Source organism: Heteronotia binoei, chromosome 3 (assembly GCF_032191835.1).
Source record: "Heteronotia binoei isolate CCM8104 ecotype False Entrance Well chromosome 3, APGP_CSIRO_Hbin_v1, whole genome shotgun sequence".
Taxonomy (NCBI): Eukaryota; Metazoa; Chordata; class Lepidosauria; order Squamata; family Gekkonidae; genus Heteronotia; species Heteronotia binoei.
The window spans coordinates 49,033,502-49,053,102 of NC_083225.1; the positions used below are offsets into that span (position 1 = coordinate 49,033,502).

The 19,601-nt window shown below is 41.6% G+C and overlaps 1 protein-coding gene across 1 annotated transcript; it reads left to right on the forward strand.

Moving 5' to 3' along the window:
* The first annotated feature begins 2,356 nt into the window (after positions 1-2,356).
* CFAP97D2 (CFAP97 domain containing 2) lies at positions 2,357-18,717 on the forward strand. Its single transcript, XM_060235089.1, has 5 exons — positions 2,357-2,562; positions 8,377-8,457; positions 14,487-14,605; positions 15,286-15,478; positions 18,302-18,717. Exons 1-5 carry the CDS (start codon positions 2,470-2,472, stop codon positions 18,470-18,472), a joined length of 657 nt encoding a protein of 218 aa, XP_060091072.1. The 5' UTR covers positions 2,357-2,469; the 3' UTR covers positions 18,473-18,717.
* The last annotated feature ends 884 nt before the right edge of the window (positions 18,718-19,601 follow it).

Sequence of the window (19,601 nt, forward strand, 5' to 3'; positions counted from 1 at the left end):
AATGTCTTGAGCTTTGTTATCAGTTGCAATTCAACAGTCTCTCTTTCTAATCTCTCTTTGAAATTCCTTTGTAAGATAATGGCTACTTTTAGGTCAGTAACTGAATGTGGGGCCTGGAGATCTCCCACTATTACAATTGATCTCAGGCAATAGAGATAAGTTCCCCTGGAGAAAATGGCTGCTTTGGAGGGTGGACTCTGTAGCATTGTACCTTGCTGAAGTTTCACCCCTTCTGAAGCTCTGCCCCCCCGCCTCAAATCTCCAGGAATTTCTGCACCAAAACCTGACAATTCTTATTTACAACCCTAACTATGAATGCGTTTTTGGGAGGCTATCTCTGTATTCTTTCTGTTCCAGTAAGTCACAAGGCTTTAGTATTCTGGTTCAGAATGTTTTTGAACACATGAACTGTGAATCCAGCCCTTCAGCTGGGGAATGCTATTAACTGCAGCAAGAATGCTCTGGTGTAAAATCACGCAGTAAATGTGCTGCACTGTGCCAGATTACTTAGCAGTTCCCCAGATTAAACCCTGCTTTAATGTTCTGAGAAGTTAAATAGATAGAAAGAGCAAAGCAGAGAAAGCACCAAGCTTCATATTCTTGGCAGAGGCTCATTCTCTTCTCCTTTTGTGCGAGTATTCCCATTCCACCAAAGCAATTCAATAAGTTGGAGGCCCACGAGAATTTGCGGAGGAGAGGGTGAGAAAAAAAAAACTCTCCCCTGATAACTCCTGAGGATGGCAGGCAACCCAATTTCCACATTGTCCCTATCTTATCTTTAAGTGATTCTTAACCTCTCAGTCCTCATCAGGGAGCTTGCGATGTACACATGTGTTTCTCTCTTTTTTTCTAACTACATACTAAGCTTCTTTCTGCAAACCTAAAAAGCTCCACAAACACTCAGAAGACCAGAGGTACCAACTCTGGATTGGAAAATTCCTGGAGATTTGGGGGTGGAGCATGTGAAAGTCATGGTTTGGAGGGGGAGGGACCTCAGCAGAGTATAATGCCATAGATTCCACCCTCCAAGAAGGTGTTTTCTCCAGGGGAGCTCTGTAGTCTGGGGATCAGTTGTAATTCCAGTAGATCGTTAGCAACTCTAGCAAAAACTCCAGTCTTGGCTTCCTCTTTGCCCCCTTCATATCCATCTTTGTGGCTAGATGCATAGCTTCCTGCTCCCCTGAGCATCAGCAATCTTGAACTGTCATGAAATTGTCACGACTAACTTTGCAGCAAGGAGAGCACAAGACGGATATTTTTACCTTTTCCCCTCTATGTAGCAATCTCCTTCTACAGGGTTTTAAAAACTGCTCAGGTTTCTGGCAGGCACAGTGTTCATCTCCTTATGGAACTATGCTCTGCCACTAGCGAAAGAGCTATTAGGTCAATGGAAGAGCACCTTTGTATCCAGGCCAATGGAAAAGCACCTTTGTATCCAACCCACTGGCTTTTCAGATCCTGAGAGAACACAGTTTTATTGACATGTGACTGGTTATCGCTAGCCACTTGCTTTCAGTAATAACAGTGGAAAGCAAACCCAAGCAATAGCATTACATTGTCATCGCTATATGTTTTGCATTTGGTCAGCAGCTTCCAGGCAACTGGGTAACAATTAAACTTCTGCTTTAAAAGAAAGTCAATGCATTCCTTTCAGGTATGCAAGCGTACCACAGAAAGAGGTCTGCGCAAGCTGTTCCAGTATTGGTCAGGGGACACAAAAAATAAATAAATAAAATGTGAAGGCTTGAAGGTAGATTTCGAACTTTTTTCAGAAGAGCCAGCTTTGAGCAAGCTGTCCACATAATATAATCTCCCTACTGTAAAGAAGATGTATGTACAGTCAAATGTGATGATTATATGTGGGATTCGCAATGCATTTAAGTACCATGGGGTGCTGTGACTGTGACTGCCTGAGTATGTGCAGGAGAAATCCCATGTCACATTTGGTAGACTAAAGGGCCATTACTTATAATTTACTGTAAGAGAATATTTCCAACATAATAGTTTTGAATTGTAGTCTTTACTGGACAAGTATTTTTTTAATCAATTATACAAGGCATACTTTAGTGTGAGTCATGGCAAATGCTACATGTGTGCAAGTGCCTATGTAGTTGTAGAGCTATTACAAAATATTCCTAGCTGCCCCACTACTTTTCTGTTAATTGCTGAAGTGGTAATCAAGATCACTGGAGTATTCTCAGGGCTGCTGCTCTTCCAAAACCTTAAAGGAGACCTTTTTGAGTCTCAGTTTTAAGTGCTTCGCTCCTGTTTCACTATTCCCCCAACATCCTATTTAAAATGCTACCACCAGCTATTCAATTTTTGTCTTAGCGATACCATGACAACCACCACATGACCGACTGCAAACATACCACTCTTTGCCAGAGCTTCACTCAAGAAGGTTCCAGCTGAAGATGACTCACTCTCTGTGAAGTAGTCCTGATTTAGTGATGTTTTATATTGATTAAGATGCATCGAGCCTACCAGCCGATTTTACCATGCGGCAACAAGTACCTTCAGCAAAAGTGGGACAAAGCTGTCTATGAGGAGCACAGGAAAAAGGTAAGCATGAATTCAGAGAAAGGCCAAAGCATCCTACAGAAAGGTCAAAGTCACTGAAATGAAGCATCCTTGTATTTCTTCCTATGAAATCTGAATGATGAGCCATTTCTTTATTTTTTTAAAGATCTGCTTCAAATAACCACATTTGAGATAATAACCTCAAATAACCACATTTGAGATAATAACCTCAAATAACCACATTTGAGATAAAGTGCCTTGCCTAGAATTTTGATACCAAAAGGAAAAGAAATGGTTACCTTGCTTCAAAATCTTTCTGGATAAACATGTAGTTTTGCACTTGTTCTCTAGGCCATTTATTTCTTGCAATACTTTTTTTTCTCCTGACATGAAGATTAATTTCTGAGAAGAAAGGGCAGTGACAGTATGGGTGCTTTTCTGCCACAGGTATGTGGATTGGGAGCTCCTCAAATCCATGTACACATGAGAGCAGAAAAACAGCCATCAACCTATGACAAATTATTTTTCTGATGCAAACATTAATCAGCATAACTAAGAAAAAATTCACAGCACCCAATTAAACCTCAGTTCCAAAGATTAGAAGGAAGAAATGGACATTAAAGAATTATAAAACGAATACAAATTTGAAGTATAAACGTTGGGCTATGTTTAGTGGAAAATTTCTATCTATGCTAAGACCCTTGACCAAGACACTGCACAGGACATCATGGAAATAGTTATTTGGATCAATGGGTAACCCAGTATATCTAGAACTATTGCTTGTGCAAGCAGAACTGTGCTAAGTATGCAAATAAAACAGAAATCCAGCGGCACCTTTAAGATTAAACATATTCCTGCATAAGGTTTAGTGAGTCAGATTTCACTTCTTAAGATACATATGAAATAGATATTTTACATGGCCTTTTATAACTAAAATCCAATGGGAATAGAGTTGTCAGCTCTGGGTTGGGAAATAGCTGGAGATTTTAGGGGGTGGAGCCTGAAGAGCCGGGCCAAGATCTGGCTGTCATAACAAATGAGTTTGACACCCCTGTGAGTTCTGCCTTCCAAAGCAGACATTTTCTCCAGGTGAATCTCTGTTGCCTGGAGATCAGTTGTAATAAATCTCCAGCCACTATCTGGAGGCTGGCAACCCTAGATGAGAGGGGGAAGATATGACAGAGGCAAACCCATTGTAAATCATTCAGGTGTGAGTTCCATTGTAAGGGACCGGAATTGATGCATGAGTGACAAATAACTAAATATGTTTACATTACATACATCAGTGGATCCAATTTATGGCCTAAACTGTAGTCTCTGCATATGTATTTGGGATTATTTCCCAATGGATTCACTGGGACTTGCTTCCAAGAGGAGCCGGTTTGGCATAGTAGTTAAGTGCACAGACTCTTATCTGGGAGAACCAGGTTTGATTCCCCACTCCTTCACATGCACTTGCTGATGTGATCTTGGGTTAACCATAAGTTCTCTCAAAGCTGTTCTGCTCAAGAGCAGTTCTGGGAGAGCTCTCTCATCCCCACCTACCTCACAGGGTGTCTGTTGTGGAGAGGGGAATGGAAGATAGATTGTAAACTGCTCTGAGACTCCTTCAGGTAGTGAAGGGCAGGGTATAAATCCAATCTCCACCTCTTCTTCTTCCTCTACCAGGCTGAATGGCTGCTTTCACAAACACACTGAATCCATTTCTAGTGGGAATGGTTAGCCTCTCCACACTGAAGGCAAATAACAGACATGTTATGGTGACTGCAACAAAAGATGCAGTAAGAGTAGTATTAGACAAGCATTTGAGAATGTATTTAATTATTTAATTTATTCTACCTATCTTTAAAAGAAAACAAACCTAAGACAGCTTGTAAAGAACTATTGAATAAATTGTGTAAAAGCAGGCCTATAGAAGAGGTATCACTGTCTCCACCTCCCTCTTTGGTGGAAGGGCTGGTGGAAGGAAAGATAGCACATGAGCCAGGCATGCCAATAAAAAGGACCACGCTCTCCTTCTCTCTCCTTCTGCTAAGCTGTAGAATGATCGGTCATGGATGGAGCAGGGGTTGCCAGGTTCAACTCAGGAAACATCTGGGAACTTTGGGGATGAAGCCAGGAGTGAAACAAGCACTATTGAACTCTGGAGGGAGTTCTGGTCATCACATTTAAAAGGATTGTTCCTTTTAAATGCCTTCCTTCCACTTGAAATACAGAGGATGGGGGCACCTTCTTTGGGGGCTCATAGAATTGGACTTCCTGGTCCAATCTTTTTGAAACTTGGGTGGAGGGGTCAGGAGATACACTAGCAGTTATGCTGAAAAGTTGTGCCTCTACATTAAAAAAACCAGCCCCCGAGAGCCCAAAAACCCATGGATTGATTCTCCATTATACCCTATGGGGACCACAGTATAATGATAACCTTGAAGCGGGGGTTGGGCCTCCAATCCCCCCACCTAACTAGGGATTGGCAACCTTAGGATGGAGTGGAGGGGATGAGATTTTTGTTCCATGCAAGCTGTTGGAAAGGTGGAACAACCAAGTGCTGATAGATACCGTAACATTTGTCCACTACAAAACAGCCCTTGCTCAATGATAAAAGCAGCATGTGAGATTCTGATCACTGATCTTCTGTTCAATAAAGAGAAATTAAGCTGAGATGACAGTACCTCAGTGGAAGTTCTACCGTTCAGCATCTGATACGAAGGAGATTATTTTGACACAGAATTATACTGGTTACTCAGGGTAATTCCCAATAAATACCTTCCCACACCAAATTAAGCTACTCCTTCTAGTGACTATTACTGGGTGCTAAGCAATATGGAAGCAAGAATTTTACAGGTGGATGAGAGGATTTTATCCAAATAACCCCCAACTACCCCACACACACACCAAGGTTGTTTGCAGAAGCATAGGGAAAGAAAACATTTTGTGTGATCAGCTGCTGAATTCTAGTTGGTACTTACTCCTATTTCATGTAAAGGCAATTCTCTTTATTGCAGCTACGAGCAATATAAACTAACCTGGCAACTGTCATTTTCATTTTATTGTGTTCATGTTCTGCTCTTATTTATACCTGTCAGGATAAATGACTTTGAATAGACACAGTGCACCCAAAGAGGCCCCATGCAAATATTTATTCATAGAATGTGCCTTTACTGATGATGTAGGAGCTGTGTTCAACTTGTTAGCTACACAAACAAACAGAAATAACCCTCAAACATAACTCTAATTGTGTCCTAGTGAGTCTCAAAGTGTGTGTAAAAAAGGGGGAGAATCAGAACAGAAGAGGAAAGGGCAGAGGAGGGATGAGAAATGAAGAAACAGGCATGGGTAATGTATGACAGAGCAACATGATAAAGGAAACAGTTTATGATGGGAAGAAAATATTAGAATTTCCATTGCTGCCATCATTAAGAAATACTTCGTGTTCCACACAACCTGTTGGACAATGTCAAATTTCGTTGACCTTTACTTAGTCAAAGTACCTTCTGAAGAACATTTACTACTGAATACTTTGTATCCATAGGACTGATTTTAGATTTTTTTTAAAAAAAATCAATTTCTATCCTGCCCTTTCCACCAAAGTGGGCTCTGGGCGAGTTACAGCATAAGGGTTCATACATACCCTATCTAAAATTGCATCAATTTAAAAGCATAGTAACAGACAGTAAAATGGTACTGTGTACCCTGGGTCTGCCTCAAGTTTCAGGTCTGATCAGTGGTGAATTCCATTTTCTTTTTTTAAGATTAATGACTGTATGTACATGGGAGTAGGCGAAAAAGACTTTAAGTTTATCTTTTGTATAACAATTTAACATGGTGTTTAGGGGGCAACAATGGGAAGGCTTCTGGAATCTGGTCTTGCTGGTGGACCTCCTGATGGCACCTGGTTTTTGGCTACTGTTTGATACTGAGTGTTGAACAGGATGGGCCATTGACCTGATCCAGTCTGGCTTCTGTTATGTTCTTACATTCTTAAGTTCCTATGAACTGATTCATCCAGGATCCAATTCATTAGACTGAACAACAGCGCTGGAAAAGACTTTATATATATGAGTTTGACACCCCTGTGAGTTCTGCAACATCATGTTACTGAGACAGGGTTTTCTAATGAATCTGAAATTCAAGATATTCTATTTTGTGGTCAAGATCCTGTTCTTATATCCAGTCTTATACATATTATCATTACTACCATCAACATAACCATGTTGGTTTGAATACATGAACAATTGTGCACTTAACATATTTGTTTTTGTTATGTCATCCTTTAGGACAACTATATTGAAAAAGCTCTGCCCTGACCCAGATAGCCCAGCCAAGCCTGATCACATCAGACCTCAGAAGCTAAGTAGGGTTGACTGTGGTTAGCACTTAGATGGGAGGCTTCCATGAAGTACCCAGTCAAGAGGCAGGGACAGGCTTTATTCAGCCATCTCTCTGAATATCCTCCAGGCCCTCAGTAGGGGTCAGTCACCAGAGGTCAATATGACTTCCAGGTACAAATACACACACGCATGCACACAAAATATAATCACATTAAAAAACTCTGAGCGATACTGAGACTTAGCCCAAGAAATAACACAATAGAATGAACCAAACGAAACATGTGTGAGATGAGTCAGGACACGAGTCCCTAACTCAGCTTGCTGTCACATGACTTGAAAGTTCTCCATTGCTCTAGAGCAGGGGTGGCCAAACTTACTTAAAGTAAGAGCCACATAGAATAAATGTCAGATGTTTGAGAGGTGCAAGACATGCATATCAGATGTCTGAGAACTGCAAGACAGGAAAGAAGGAATGTGGGCAAAATGCTATAGGAAGGAAGGAAAATAGATGGGGGAGGGAGGAGGCAAGGAGAGGTGGAAATAAAGCAACTTTAACTGCATTCTCCAAGCTGCTGGCTGCCTTGGCTTGGAGAAGTGATTTAAAGAGAGAAATGCCTTCTCCATGTCAGCTGATGGGGTGATGGGGTTTCATGAGCCACACAATATGCCTGAAAGAGCCACATGTGGCTCCTGAGCCACAGTTTGGCCACCCCTGCTCTAGAGTGGTACAAGGCAACATGTGGAGCTAGAGAAATAAGGAAACAGGGCCCCCGCACTATTTACACTGGTGGAAAACTGTGTGGGAGGGAAGCCTGAAGCCCTGCCTCCCTTCTCGCAGCATTCGAGATGATGTCATTATGATGTCATTTGAGATGAGCCTGCTTCGGCGAGGAGGGCGGGATATAAATAAAATTGAAATGAAAAAAATGAAAAATTCAAGAACTGAATGGAGCATTTTCAAGGTAAATTTCCCACTACTTCTGTGTGACAGTGAGGCAGAGCAGTGATATTGCTCTGGGTTTTATCAAAGCAGAGTGGCACACAAATAGGGCCGCCCACCTCCAGGTGGGGCCAGGAGATCTCCCAGAATTACAGCTGATCTCCAGATGACAGTGATCAGTTCTCCTGAAAAAACCTTGGAGGGTGGACTGCATGACATTATACTCCACAGAGCTCTGTCTCCCTCACCCCCTCCACTCCACCTTCCCTGGACTCGACTCTCCAAATCTTCAGGAATTTTCTGGAGCTGGCAACCCTAGACACAAATGTGATTAATAAGGAACTGTGTTTCTAAATGCCAAAGCACTTCGTAGTCATAACCTCAACTTTTCTCATAATGACATCATAAACCAATATTACTACTCCCAGAGGCTGACGGCAGCCTGCAAAACAGCCAGTCCATTTGTGGCTGAAGAATTGAGATGTGAAGCAGAACTTTCTTTAGTGCTACACTAGCATGTACTTTCCCTTTATTTCCCTGGAAAATTTATGTACAAAAAACCCCTAATTTTTGTCTTTCATGCTGCAGATCCAGGCAGCCAAAGCTGTGACAGACACCTCTGCTCCTCCAACATATAGCCATCTTCTCTTGAAATTAAAGAAACTCAAGGTACATTGCTGCTTAGTGCTCTTTGAAAGCAGTTTTAAGCAAGTGTACATACGTGTGTGTGTGTCCGTGTGAGAAGTTCCATCAAGTCACAGCCAACTTATGGTGATCTGGTAGGGTTTTCTTTACTTTGTTTTATTTAGGTCTAACAGAAAATAAGTCATACACCAAGAAAATATTTAAGCATTTATAAATAACATCAAGCGTACATGCTTTAGAAACAATCTTTAGAAACACTTAGAAACAATCTTAATTTATGGGTATCAGAAGTGGCTGAATATTTTAATAGCATTTTGCACGACATTTCTACCTGGCAACAGTGTGTTCAGAACAGTAAAAGAAAACATGCAATAATGAATCAGGCGAGGAGCAATCACACAAACATTGCTCAGGAGGAATCCCAGCAAGACACCCCTTCAGCTGTGCTGAAGGCAGCGCATTACAGTGTGCAAGCGTATATGACCATCTTAATTTAGCTATCATCAGCATATAAAAGTAGGATGGGAATTCAAATTCAGCTAACTGATTCCCAGATGGAGTGCAGAACATTTCCATCTGACATCTTGAATTAATAGATTCCAGTCTTCTTTAAAGGGCATCTTAACAGCTGACACTTTTTTCCTTCAGCCTGCAACCCGGGAAGCAGAGAGCGGCAGAGCAGTGGGAGAGGGTGCCTGAAGGTGCCCTGTAGATGAGGTAGCTCCTGAGGCGGCCGCCTACCTCACCTACTCCCACCCGCTAGCAATGGGTTTGGCATTAAATGAGCACAAAGCTATTCACCTGCCTCTGAAGCTAAGCTAGGGCTGTGAGGTCACCGGCAGATTGTCAGATCCAGGTTTAGGGACTCCTGGAAATTTGAGGATGGAGCCTGGGGAGGACAGGGACCTCAGTGGGGAACAATAGAGTCCAGCCTCCAAAGCATCCATTTTCTCCAGGGGAAGTGATCTCGGTAGTCTAGAGATGAGCTATAACTCCAGGGGACCCCCAGTTCCTACCTGGAGGATGGCATGGCATCCCTATCTCCCCAATCCTAAATTCTATGGGAAAGTTTTTTGGGGGGTAAATTTAGGTCAAGGAATGTGTGCTTCACAGTGTGCATATCCCAACCTATTTTCACTCAGTGTTCCAGGATGCTTTAAGTTACTAGGGGCTTTCCCACCCTTTAAGATCTAAAACAGCCCTTGCAGAACCAGTTTATTGAGATCAGATGAAATTCCTCCAAGTTTAATTAATCCAGTCCCTCCAGGAAATCTTGGTTTCACAAAGTACTAATCACAACCTTTATAGCATCCTAGACATGTAGCAATTGAACTTACTATTACTATTACCACTACCACCACAAAAACTGTCCCCAAAAGATTTTTTTAAAAGAAATATCTTTCCTTTTCCCAGGGCTTTTTTTTTTCCTAGAAAAGAGGTGCTGGAACTCTCAAGAGGGAAGCACACAGGTGCCTCTCATGAACTTTTAAACTTTTTTGAGAATTTTTGTTTTCACAAAGATGTTCTGGAAGTCTACTCCACTGCATTCCCCCAGGAGGAAAAGCCTTGCCTTTTCCCTCAAGTTATTGTGATGTTCCAAGATCTTGAAATTCTGATTGAGCCAATAAAAATGTGAATCTGAAAACTACTCAACACCTGCCTGAAACAGCACTCAATTGGTTTGGCCTTCAGACTCTTGATGAGACAGAATTAAGAACACAATAAGAGACATAAGGCACTTTCGATTAACAATGAAATTAAGCAATCTTTCATAGAGAGCAATGGTATTCAAGTTAAGTGGAGCTTTTCAGAAAGAACAAAGAGTTTACAGTAGGTTCTGTCTGTTCAAGGAGGCCTTAAGGATCTTGGAATGTCTATAGAAAAGGAATATCCTGAAATATTTGCTAACCACAAACAGAGCCAGTAGTATATAAAAACAGAAGAAGCAGTCTTTCTGATGTGAAATATCTCTAAGGGTATTTTGCAATATTTTGCTAATGAATATATGAAGCTGCCTTATACTGAATCAAACCCTTGGTCCCAAGGTTAATATTGTCTGCTCGGACAGGCAGTGGCTCTTCAGGATCTCAGGCTGAAGTCTTTCACATCACCTACAGTCTGGTCCTTGTTAATTGGAGATGCTGAGGAGTAAACCTGAGACCTTCTGCATGCCAAACAGGTGCTCTACCACTGAACCACGGCTCCTCTCCTGAGTTTTTGCAATATGCTGTTGTGACAATCTTTGCTCTATATGTAAAAAGCTGCCTTTTGTGCAAAGTGCCTTTTTCCCAGGGTTCTTGACACCCAAAAACTCCCTGTGTTTGTTTTGAGTGCCCCCAATATGAAGCCAGAGAGGTGTGGCTGCATTCCATGTGCCTTATCTGAATTGTGGGAGTCCTCACTGGGCTACCTACTACGCTTAAGAGACTAGCTCCACATTTTGTCTGGTATCCTACACTGCACCATGGCTGTTTTGTGTTAGCTGGCATAACATCACACCAGTGCTGGGAGTAGGACCTGGGCTGAGGGGGCTTAGGATGCTGACTAAAACCTGCTTCTCGCTTGACATATCCCTCCCCCTCGCATGCTGCCTATTTCTGACTTCTATACCAGCACGTCTATGCTAGCTCTGTTTACACTTACATTAGGTTTATACCAGCATGATGCCAGTGCAGCATTTCACTGATGTTTCTCCGTTTGCATATCTCCAAGTTATGGCAGCACAGAAACTTAGTTGCCAACCTGAACTAGGGCTGCCAGGTCTAACTCAGGAAATATCTGGGACTTTGGGGATGCAGCCAGGAGCAACTTTGAAACAAGCACGATTGAACTCTGAAGTGAGTTCTGGCCATCAAATTTTAAAGGACTGTGCTCCTTTTAAATGACTGCCCTTCACTGGAAATAATAGAGGATGGGGGCACCATCTTTTGGGGCGCATAGAATTGTTTGTTTATTTATTTAATTCCATTTATCTCCCGCCCTCCTCGTCGAAGCTGGCTCAGGGCGGCTTACATGCTCATTGGACCCTCTGGTCCCATCTTATTGAAACTTGGTGTTTTTAAAGGAGAGGCACCAGATGCTATGCTGAAGATTTGGTGCCTCTACCTCAAAAAACAGCTCCCCCAGAACCCCAGATGCCTACAAATTGATTCTCCATTATACCCTATGGGGACCAATCTCCATAGGATATAATGAAGTGCCAGGTAGACAGTCAGATCACCCCCTGCTTTCTGATAACCCTGAAGCAGGTGGAGGGCCTCTAAACCAGGGGATTCCCTGCTCCCAGCTGGGGATTGGCAACCCTATGATCTGTACAGCTCAAGGAATGCCATAGGATTGCACTGTGAGTCTGTTACAGAGAATATAAGCCAAGCCGACTTAACAATTAGGCCAAGTAGGCACTGGCCTATGGACCCCTATGCCTTTTAGGGCCCTGGGCTGGCTTCCCCCCTGCTTGCAGCCCTCCCAGCCTACACGAGCAGCCAGCAACTGAGCTGCTCTTTGCCTGACTTGCCTGATGCGGCTGCTGCTGGCGTTGTCACCAACAAGTTTGCCTCTCCCCTGCAGCTTAGTAAAAGGGGCTTTTAAGAAGGTGCCTGCAGGCTGCAGCAGGGGCTGTGGGTAGTGGGGCGGGCAGACTCAGATAATTTGTGAGGGGCCCCCCAGGGGCCTCCACAGGGTTTAATCCAGCACTGTTATAAACTTTCATATAAGTCCCGAGCCCACCACCAGATGTATTGTAGAGCAAGGTCAAGTAATGCAAGAACCCCCATGAAAGGAGACTCAGACAACAGATTCAGTCAGAATGGGTAAGACCCACCTCCAGCTAGTGATGGACAGACAAAGCAAGATGCAACACTCACCTAAAGGATAATCAGTGATAGAACTGGGAGTGAGTTAGCTGTATGTTTAAATAACAACAAGTAATAAGCCTTTTATACTAGCCTATTGTAGTATTTGCTGTTTGCTTTCCCCCACTCTGTTTAGTCTTAATAGAGAAAGCAGCTGAGCAAAGACACCACTGCAGTTAGGGTGGAGCTCTCAGATTATCAGTTCTTTCACGGCTAAGAAGAAAACCAATACACGAGTTTAACCATAACAAGGCAGAGAAGCCAGCAGAACAGAGGCACATGGTGGGAATAATGGCATTAGCAAAGGACAGAGGATGAGCCTAAATATTTGGAATAAATCATCATGGTTATCTTTGCATACTTGAAGGAGTACAATCTACCCCCAGTAGCAATATGCTTCCAAATTAAAAATAGCAAAAGGTGGGCGCCATGTGCTTGTGAGAAGCTATTTATAGGTCTAGTATATTTTAAAACCTGCTTTCTTTAAGGAGTTCAGGGTGGCATTCATAAATAAACTGGGCATACTCAATAGCTTCCAGAGATATATCCCTCAGCAAAAGTGGCTGGCCAGTGTGTGTGCGCATGCATGCGAGAAATGTGTTTGTGTGTGAAGTGCTATCAAGTCATTTCTGATTTACAGCAACACTATGAATACATGAGCTTTAGATGTCCTATCATTAACAGCTTTGCTCAGGTCCTGCAAACTGAGCCCCAAGGATTCCTTTCCTGAGTCAATCTAGCTTATTTTCCTCTTTTCCTGCTGCCTTCAACTTTTCCTAGCATTATTGTCTTTTCCAGTGACTCTTTTCATAATGTGACCAAAGTACAATAGCTTCAGTTTAATCATCTGAGCTTCTAGGGTGATTTGATCTAGAACCCACTGATTTGTCTTTTTGGTGATTGATGATACTCATATAGCTTTCTCTACCACCACATTTCAAATGAATTAATTTTTTTCCTGACAGTTTTCTTCATGACCAATATAAGGAAGAGTTACTATAAGTTGTGGAATACATTATACAACAGAATACATTATGAACCAGTGCAATGTGGCTGTTGTATCATTAGATTTGGACTGTGGAGAATTAGGTTCAAATCCTCTCCCAGTCATCTGGTTCACTGGCTGCTTTAGACGTCACTATCTCAGGTTAGCCAACTTCACAGGGTCACTGTGAAGATCAAATGGGACAACATTCATTTTGCCCTAGAGATCCTTAAAAAATGTGGCTATGCTAAAGATGAATTTGACAACTTTGTCATCCTTGTCCCCCATGGCAATCTCTGTATAGAAAATGTCATATGCTACAGCCACCCCCACATTTAAAAAAAACCTAGCTCAAAAGTATTGAAAGCATTATGGGGCTCATTATAATGTATGCCCATGCACTCAAAATGTTTGAGTTGAACACAGTTTTTGAAAACACCATCAATCTCTTTTTAATGTTTGTCTGCACATGACCGATTCAAACTCTAGCTCATTTGTGAGCCAAATGCAACTTTGCAGCGGATGAAAATGTCACAAAAAGATATTTGTACAATTTGATCTCAGATCTAGGTAAGCAGTTATGAATTGGCTTTCAGTATTCTCTTCAGTGCTCCATATTTACTGATCTATATTTCAGCCTAACATGGTTAAATTCTCTGCACTTCCCTCTTCCTTATTACTTCAGAAAGTCTGGAGCTTTTTTTTGTTACTCAAGACCCAAGTTCAGTAACTTTCCAAAGTGCAAAAGATCTCTTGTACTTCTTTCATATTCACTGTGAAGTCTTCCTGAAGAAACTATGAAGGAGGAGAGATAAATATTGCACTTGTGCTTTGTTAGAGAAGATGGTCCCCATGGTGCAGAGTGGTAAAGCAGCAGTACTGTGGTCTGAACTCTCTGCTCACAACCTGAGTTCGATTCCAGCGGAAGCTGGATTCAGGTAGCCGGCCCAAGGTTGACTCAGCCGTCTATCCTTCCGAGGTCAATAAAATGAGTACCCAGCTTGCTGGGGGGGGGGGAGTGTAAAAGACTGGGGAAGGCAATGGCAAACCACCCCGTAAAAAGTCTGCCGTGAAAACATTGTGAAAGCAACATCACCCCAGAGTCGGAAACGACTGGTGCTTGCACAGGGGACCTTTGCTTTCCTTTGTTAGAGAGGAGACTCAAAATATAACTGCAGCTTCTACAGATATTCTTTTGTCTTTTAAAATGTATTAAGCTCGAGAATGATCGCCTATCAGTCATTAAGAGAGACAATCAGTTGCTCCTGGAGAAGATGTCTTACATCATGAGGACAAAAGGAAGAATAGATAACAGAAATGATTATGAGGCTAAAAGGTAAAGTTGGCAGTGAAACTGGTATGGAATTATAAAATACTTGGACAGTGATGGCGCTGGCATTGAATAATGTGTCCTGTAAGGTCTTGCATTAACAAGAGGAGGCAGAGTTGGAATGAAGCCTGTCTTATAAATATTTAGCCAGAAGTACATTTCATTGATCATTTTTGTTTTAAAAATCCATCAGAACACTGAATCAGATAATAAAATGGAAAAGGATCTTAATTTGGGAAAAGTATTGGAAAATGACAGCGTATCATCTCTTTACTGACACAGACAACTATGAAAGTGAAAAGTATGTTTATTGAGATTTTGGGTGTTTCCCACTGAAGGCCTCTTTATAAATCCACGAGGGAATCAACAGAGAACATTCTCAAGTGATTACTGGGATCTGAGAATATCTAGATGAATTCTCTAGTGAGAAAATGACAGGGGAGGGAATCAGTTTTGGCAGCTGAATTTGCAAAAGAAAATAACACTTTATATGGGGAAGATGGAAACGTATAGTTGAGCCTATTTCAGTGTTTGCATATAGGTTTGCGTATTATCTCCCATTTGACTGATGTTTCCCTCTAGTACTTAGATGTATGTATAATAATCTTGCTTTTCCAATAACAATCTTATCTCCCCCTGTATTTTGTGTGGGTGTTTATGGCATTGGTACACATTATCTCCTTTAGTCTGAACAGAAGAAAACGAGAGCAAGAATTATTGAGAATGACCAAAGAGAATCATGCCATTCTGGAAAAGATTATAAACTGTAAGTCTCACTATAAGGTCCAGAAGTGGGATGAAGACTGGCAAAAGGCTGAAGAATACAGGAACAGCATCGCAAGATACCCTCGTGGATCCTGCAAGCTGCAGAATCGAAAGGTAACTCTCAGCTGTACAGATTTCAGAAGGCCAGTGGTCTGCTGTTCCCAGACTCTGTTCCTCACAATTACTAGGCTAGTAAAGAAAGAAAAAAAATCTATACTACTATAAAGCTGGAAAATGCTGCAACAGTTCCCATGGGATAGAAAGGAAAGATGTTATAGAGACTCCATTTCTGTGGTGTTTCATTCTTCATTAGTCATATTCTGTAGCAGCAACAACTAGAGTAAAGCCCTCTTCATTCAAAGTACTCCAGGGGCCATAGGGCCCCCAGCTAGGTCTCTGTGATACATGCCCTGTCAGCCCTCTTGCTGGCTGTATTAGCAGAGTCAAAGGGAACCACACAGCACACACATGTACATTAGCTAAAAGAAAGTTTACTATTAAATTTAGGAAGGGTTACATCAGGAGTGGCCAAACTTGCTTAACATAAGATCCACACAGAATAAATGTAAGATCTTTGAGAACAGCAAGACATGAACATCATAGTTTGAGAGCTGAAGGAAGGAAAATAGATGAGGGGAGGTATATAGGAAGAAAGCAACTTTAACTTTAAATGCATTCTCCAAGCTGCCACCTGGCTTGGCCTGGAGAAGTGATTTAAAGAGACAAATGCCTTCTCCAAGCTGGCTAGCAAGGCAGTGTGGGCTTCAAGAGCCACACAATATGTGTGAAAGAGCCACATGTGGATCCCGAACCACAGTTTGGCCACCATGGGGTTACACAATAAGGATAAAACAATAAACAGTCTATCCAGCTACATATTTCTAGTTACTCTTAGCTCTAAGATGGACTCTAGCATCACACACATACACTCACACATCTTAGAATAAAGGGAACCCCTAAATGGTTATGTGCAAAATATCAGACAACATACATAACCCAACTATGAATTAACCAACAGTAGGGTTGTCAAGTCTGTATTGGAAAATACATGGAGACTTTGGGGATGGATCTGGGAGAGGGTGGGGTTTGGAGAGAGGCTCTAAGTGGGGCTCTCTTGAAGACTGTTCAGAAGCTATGGTTGGTACAGAATGCTGCAACCAGTGTGTTGACTGGAGTGGATTGTAGGGATCCTATCATTCTAATCTTGTTCCATCTACACTACCTTCATTTTTGCTTCTTGGGTCAATTCATGATACTGGTATTGACCATCACATCCTAATGTGGCTTGAGGTCAGCACCTACTCCTATACAAACCCATCCGTCCACTCCATATCTTCTGAGGCCCTCCTTTGGGTGCCCCTGCAATCTGAGGGTAAATGGATGGCAACCTAAGAAAATTTTGGGTGCTAGTACTGAAACTTAGGAATTCTTTCACCAGGGAAATCTGTCTGTTTCCCTTTATTTACTTCTGCCAGCAGGTGAAGGCTTTTCATTTCATTTGGTGTGCCCTTATTAACTGTCACCAGTTCTCCTTCTTTGTTGTGTTATGTGTGTTTTATATGTTGAATTGTTTAAATATTTTACATACCCCTATATTTTAACTTCTTGATGCTTTTATATTTTAACATTCACCACATTGGGGATCCTATTTGGGCAGTAAGGAGGCATAGTAGAAATAAATTTAGGAACTGACATTACTGGATAGAGCAAGAAATAGAGAGAGAGAGAGATAATAAGCATCCTAACTACATGACAAGGCAGGAGGGGAGTGGTTCAAGAAGACGCAGGAAACAGCGGGAGAATGGTATTCTGGGAACAAATGAGAAAATTACATTTGGCAGAAGGAAGGCGCTAGAGGCCCTCATTGCTATTTGACCGATTTTTTTGTATGTGGCCCACTGCAGGAGCTTCTTCTCTTCTTGTACATCAGACATTGCATATTCCAAAAGGAACAAATGTTTGTCTTTAATGTGGCACTGGACTTCTCTTTAATTCTGATTCCTATCTACTTTGCAATAACATTTTTAACAGTATGTAACTGCTGCTCCTTCTGAGCCAACTAAATCTGCCACAATCAGCACAAGCAAATTGATGTACATGGTACCAAAAATGTGGAAATCAATCCAGGTTGTAGTTCACTTTGGAAAAAGAATAATAATACAATTTCTGGTACTATATGCTTAGCTCAAAACTCCATATGTATCACCATTGTTTGAGGAATTCAGTCTCTACTAATTCCTTCAGTCCTGGGTTACCTCAAAAAACAAACAAAACAGCAGAACCAAATCTCTGTAGCTGAAGAAAAGGAAAGGCATCTTCCCTTAAAAAGATTTTTAGATCTGTTATCTTCATGCAAAAGAAGAAATGCTATGTAAATGATAAAGAATAGATTTCTCAAGTTGTAGAGCTGTTATCTGTCTTATATTTATCACAAATCTCAGAGCATTCCTGAAGCCCAAATTCCTGCACTTGGGAATCAATGCCTTAACAAGAAAGCTAGAGAGTAATCCCCACACTCTAAGGTGTAAATATCATTAATTTCAATTCATCTGACACTGTTATGTGCTTTTAGAACAGGCCTGGGCAAAAAAATAAATGGAAAGAGAGCCCACTGTAAGCGTATAACACAAAATAGATATCTAAAAGAAAAAAATAAAAAGGAACCAAGAGTTATGATTTCAGTATTTTATAATTTCATGCTTGCAATGCATGACTGACTACTTAGGATTAAAAGTGCCTAGTTTAATTACCTTTTGTACTAGTAGCAAAAACGGAAATGATTTCTTTTTGTGTGATTTTAACCTTTTTTTGTATTCTTATGACTATTTTGATGTACACCATCCTGAGCCCTGTCCTACAGGGGAGGACAGTTTAAAAAATAAAATAAATACATAAATGTTCAACACATTAACATTTGACTTCTTTTCCATTACACAGAAACAAAAGTACACCAAAAAAACACCGAAGCGAGACAAACAGAAAATGAAGCATCTGAGAGATGGATGCCTGGCAGACAAGCCAGGAGAAATAAAGCAAAGCAAAGACACAACTATCAAACATCAAAGTGAAAATCAAGGGGAAAGGTGTAAACAAATCACTGTTTTATAATGGCAGTTCAGACAATGGATATCAGAAGTCTTGGTGCAAAGAACATCATCATTAGAAAACCGGCATTGTTATACCAAGAGTAGATATCAGAAATATCTTACTTTTTAACTTTAAATAATCTCTAAAAATGTTTATGCCAGGTATTAGAAATTATAACATAGAAGTGCATTGGCTAGGATAGCAATTCTGTGCCTATCTGAAAATTAAATTCCATTGAAATTAATAGGAATTAGTTTTAAGTAAACCATATTTAAAATAGGAAAGGTCCTCTGAGGTAGTAGAAGAACAACCAGAGTCACCAGCCTGCAGGTGGGTCCTGGAGATCTGCTTTTATAGCTGCTGTCCAAACAACAGGGATCAGTTTCCCTGGAGAAAATAGTTGTTTTCGAGGATGGACTCTATATTAGGGTTGCCAGCCTTCAGTTGGGGCCTGGGTATCTCCCACTTTTACAACTGATCTCCAGCTGAGATCAGCTCCCCTGTAGAAAATGGCTGTTTTGATTGGTGGACTCTATGGCATTGTACCATTCTGAGGTCCCTCCCCTCCTCAAACCCCGCCCTCTCCTGGATCCATCCCCAAAGTCTCCAAGTATTTTCCAACACAGACCAGGCAACTCTATGGCATTGTACCATGCTGAAGTCCCTCCCCAGCCCAAACCCTGCCCTCTCCAAGTACACCCCCAAAATCTCCAGAAATTTCCCAACCCCGAGCTGGCAACCCTTGGAGGAAGAGGCACAGGAAGACCTTACCAGAAACCCAATCACCTCTGTTTCTTACAACCAATAGAACCTCCTCCTTTTTCCATAGGGCTTTTAAAATGAGCCCTGGCCTTCCCCACCCCAGAAAATCCTTTAACAGGCAGGAAGCAGGGAAGCCAGAGGACAGGTCAGATATACCTTGTAGAGTAGAATTTTCCCCCTTCCCCAAAGACTGGGGCTTTATCAGCATCCTGTTGCTAAAGGGCACCAGAGAGTGTAACAGCCCTGGGCTCTGTCCCTCAGAAGTTGGAGCCTGACACACAGATTTTGTATTGGCTTTATATTGAAACAAAAATTGCAGTATTTATCAAAAAGTACCAATAAAAAAGGCTCCAGACACAACATTGTACTAGCAAGGGTTTTTTTTTAA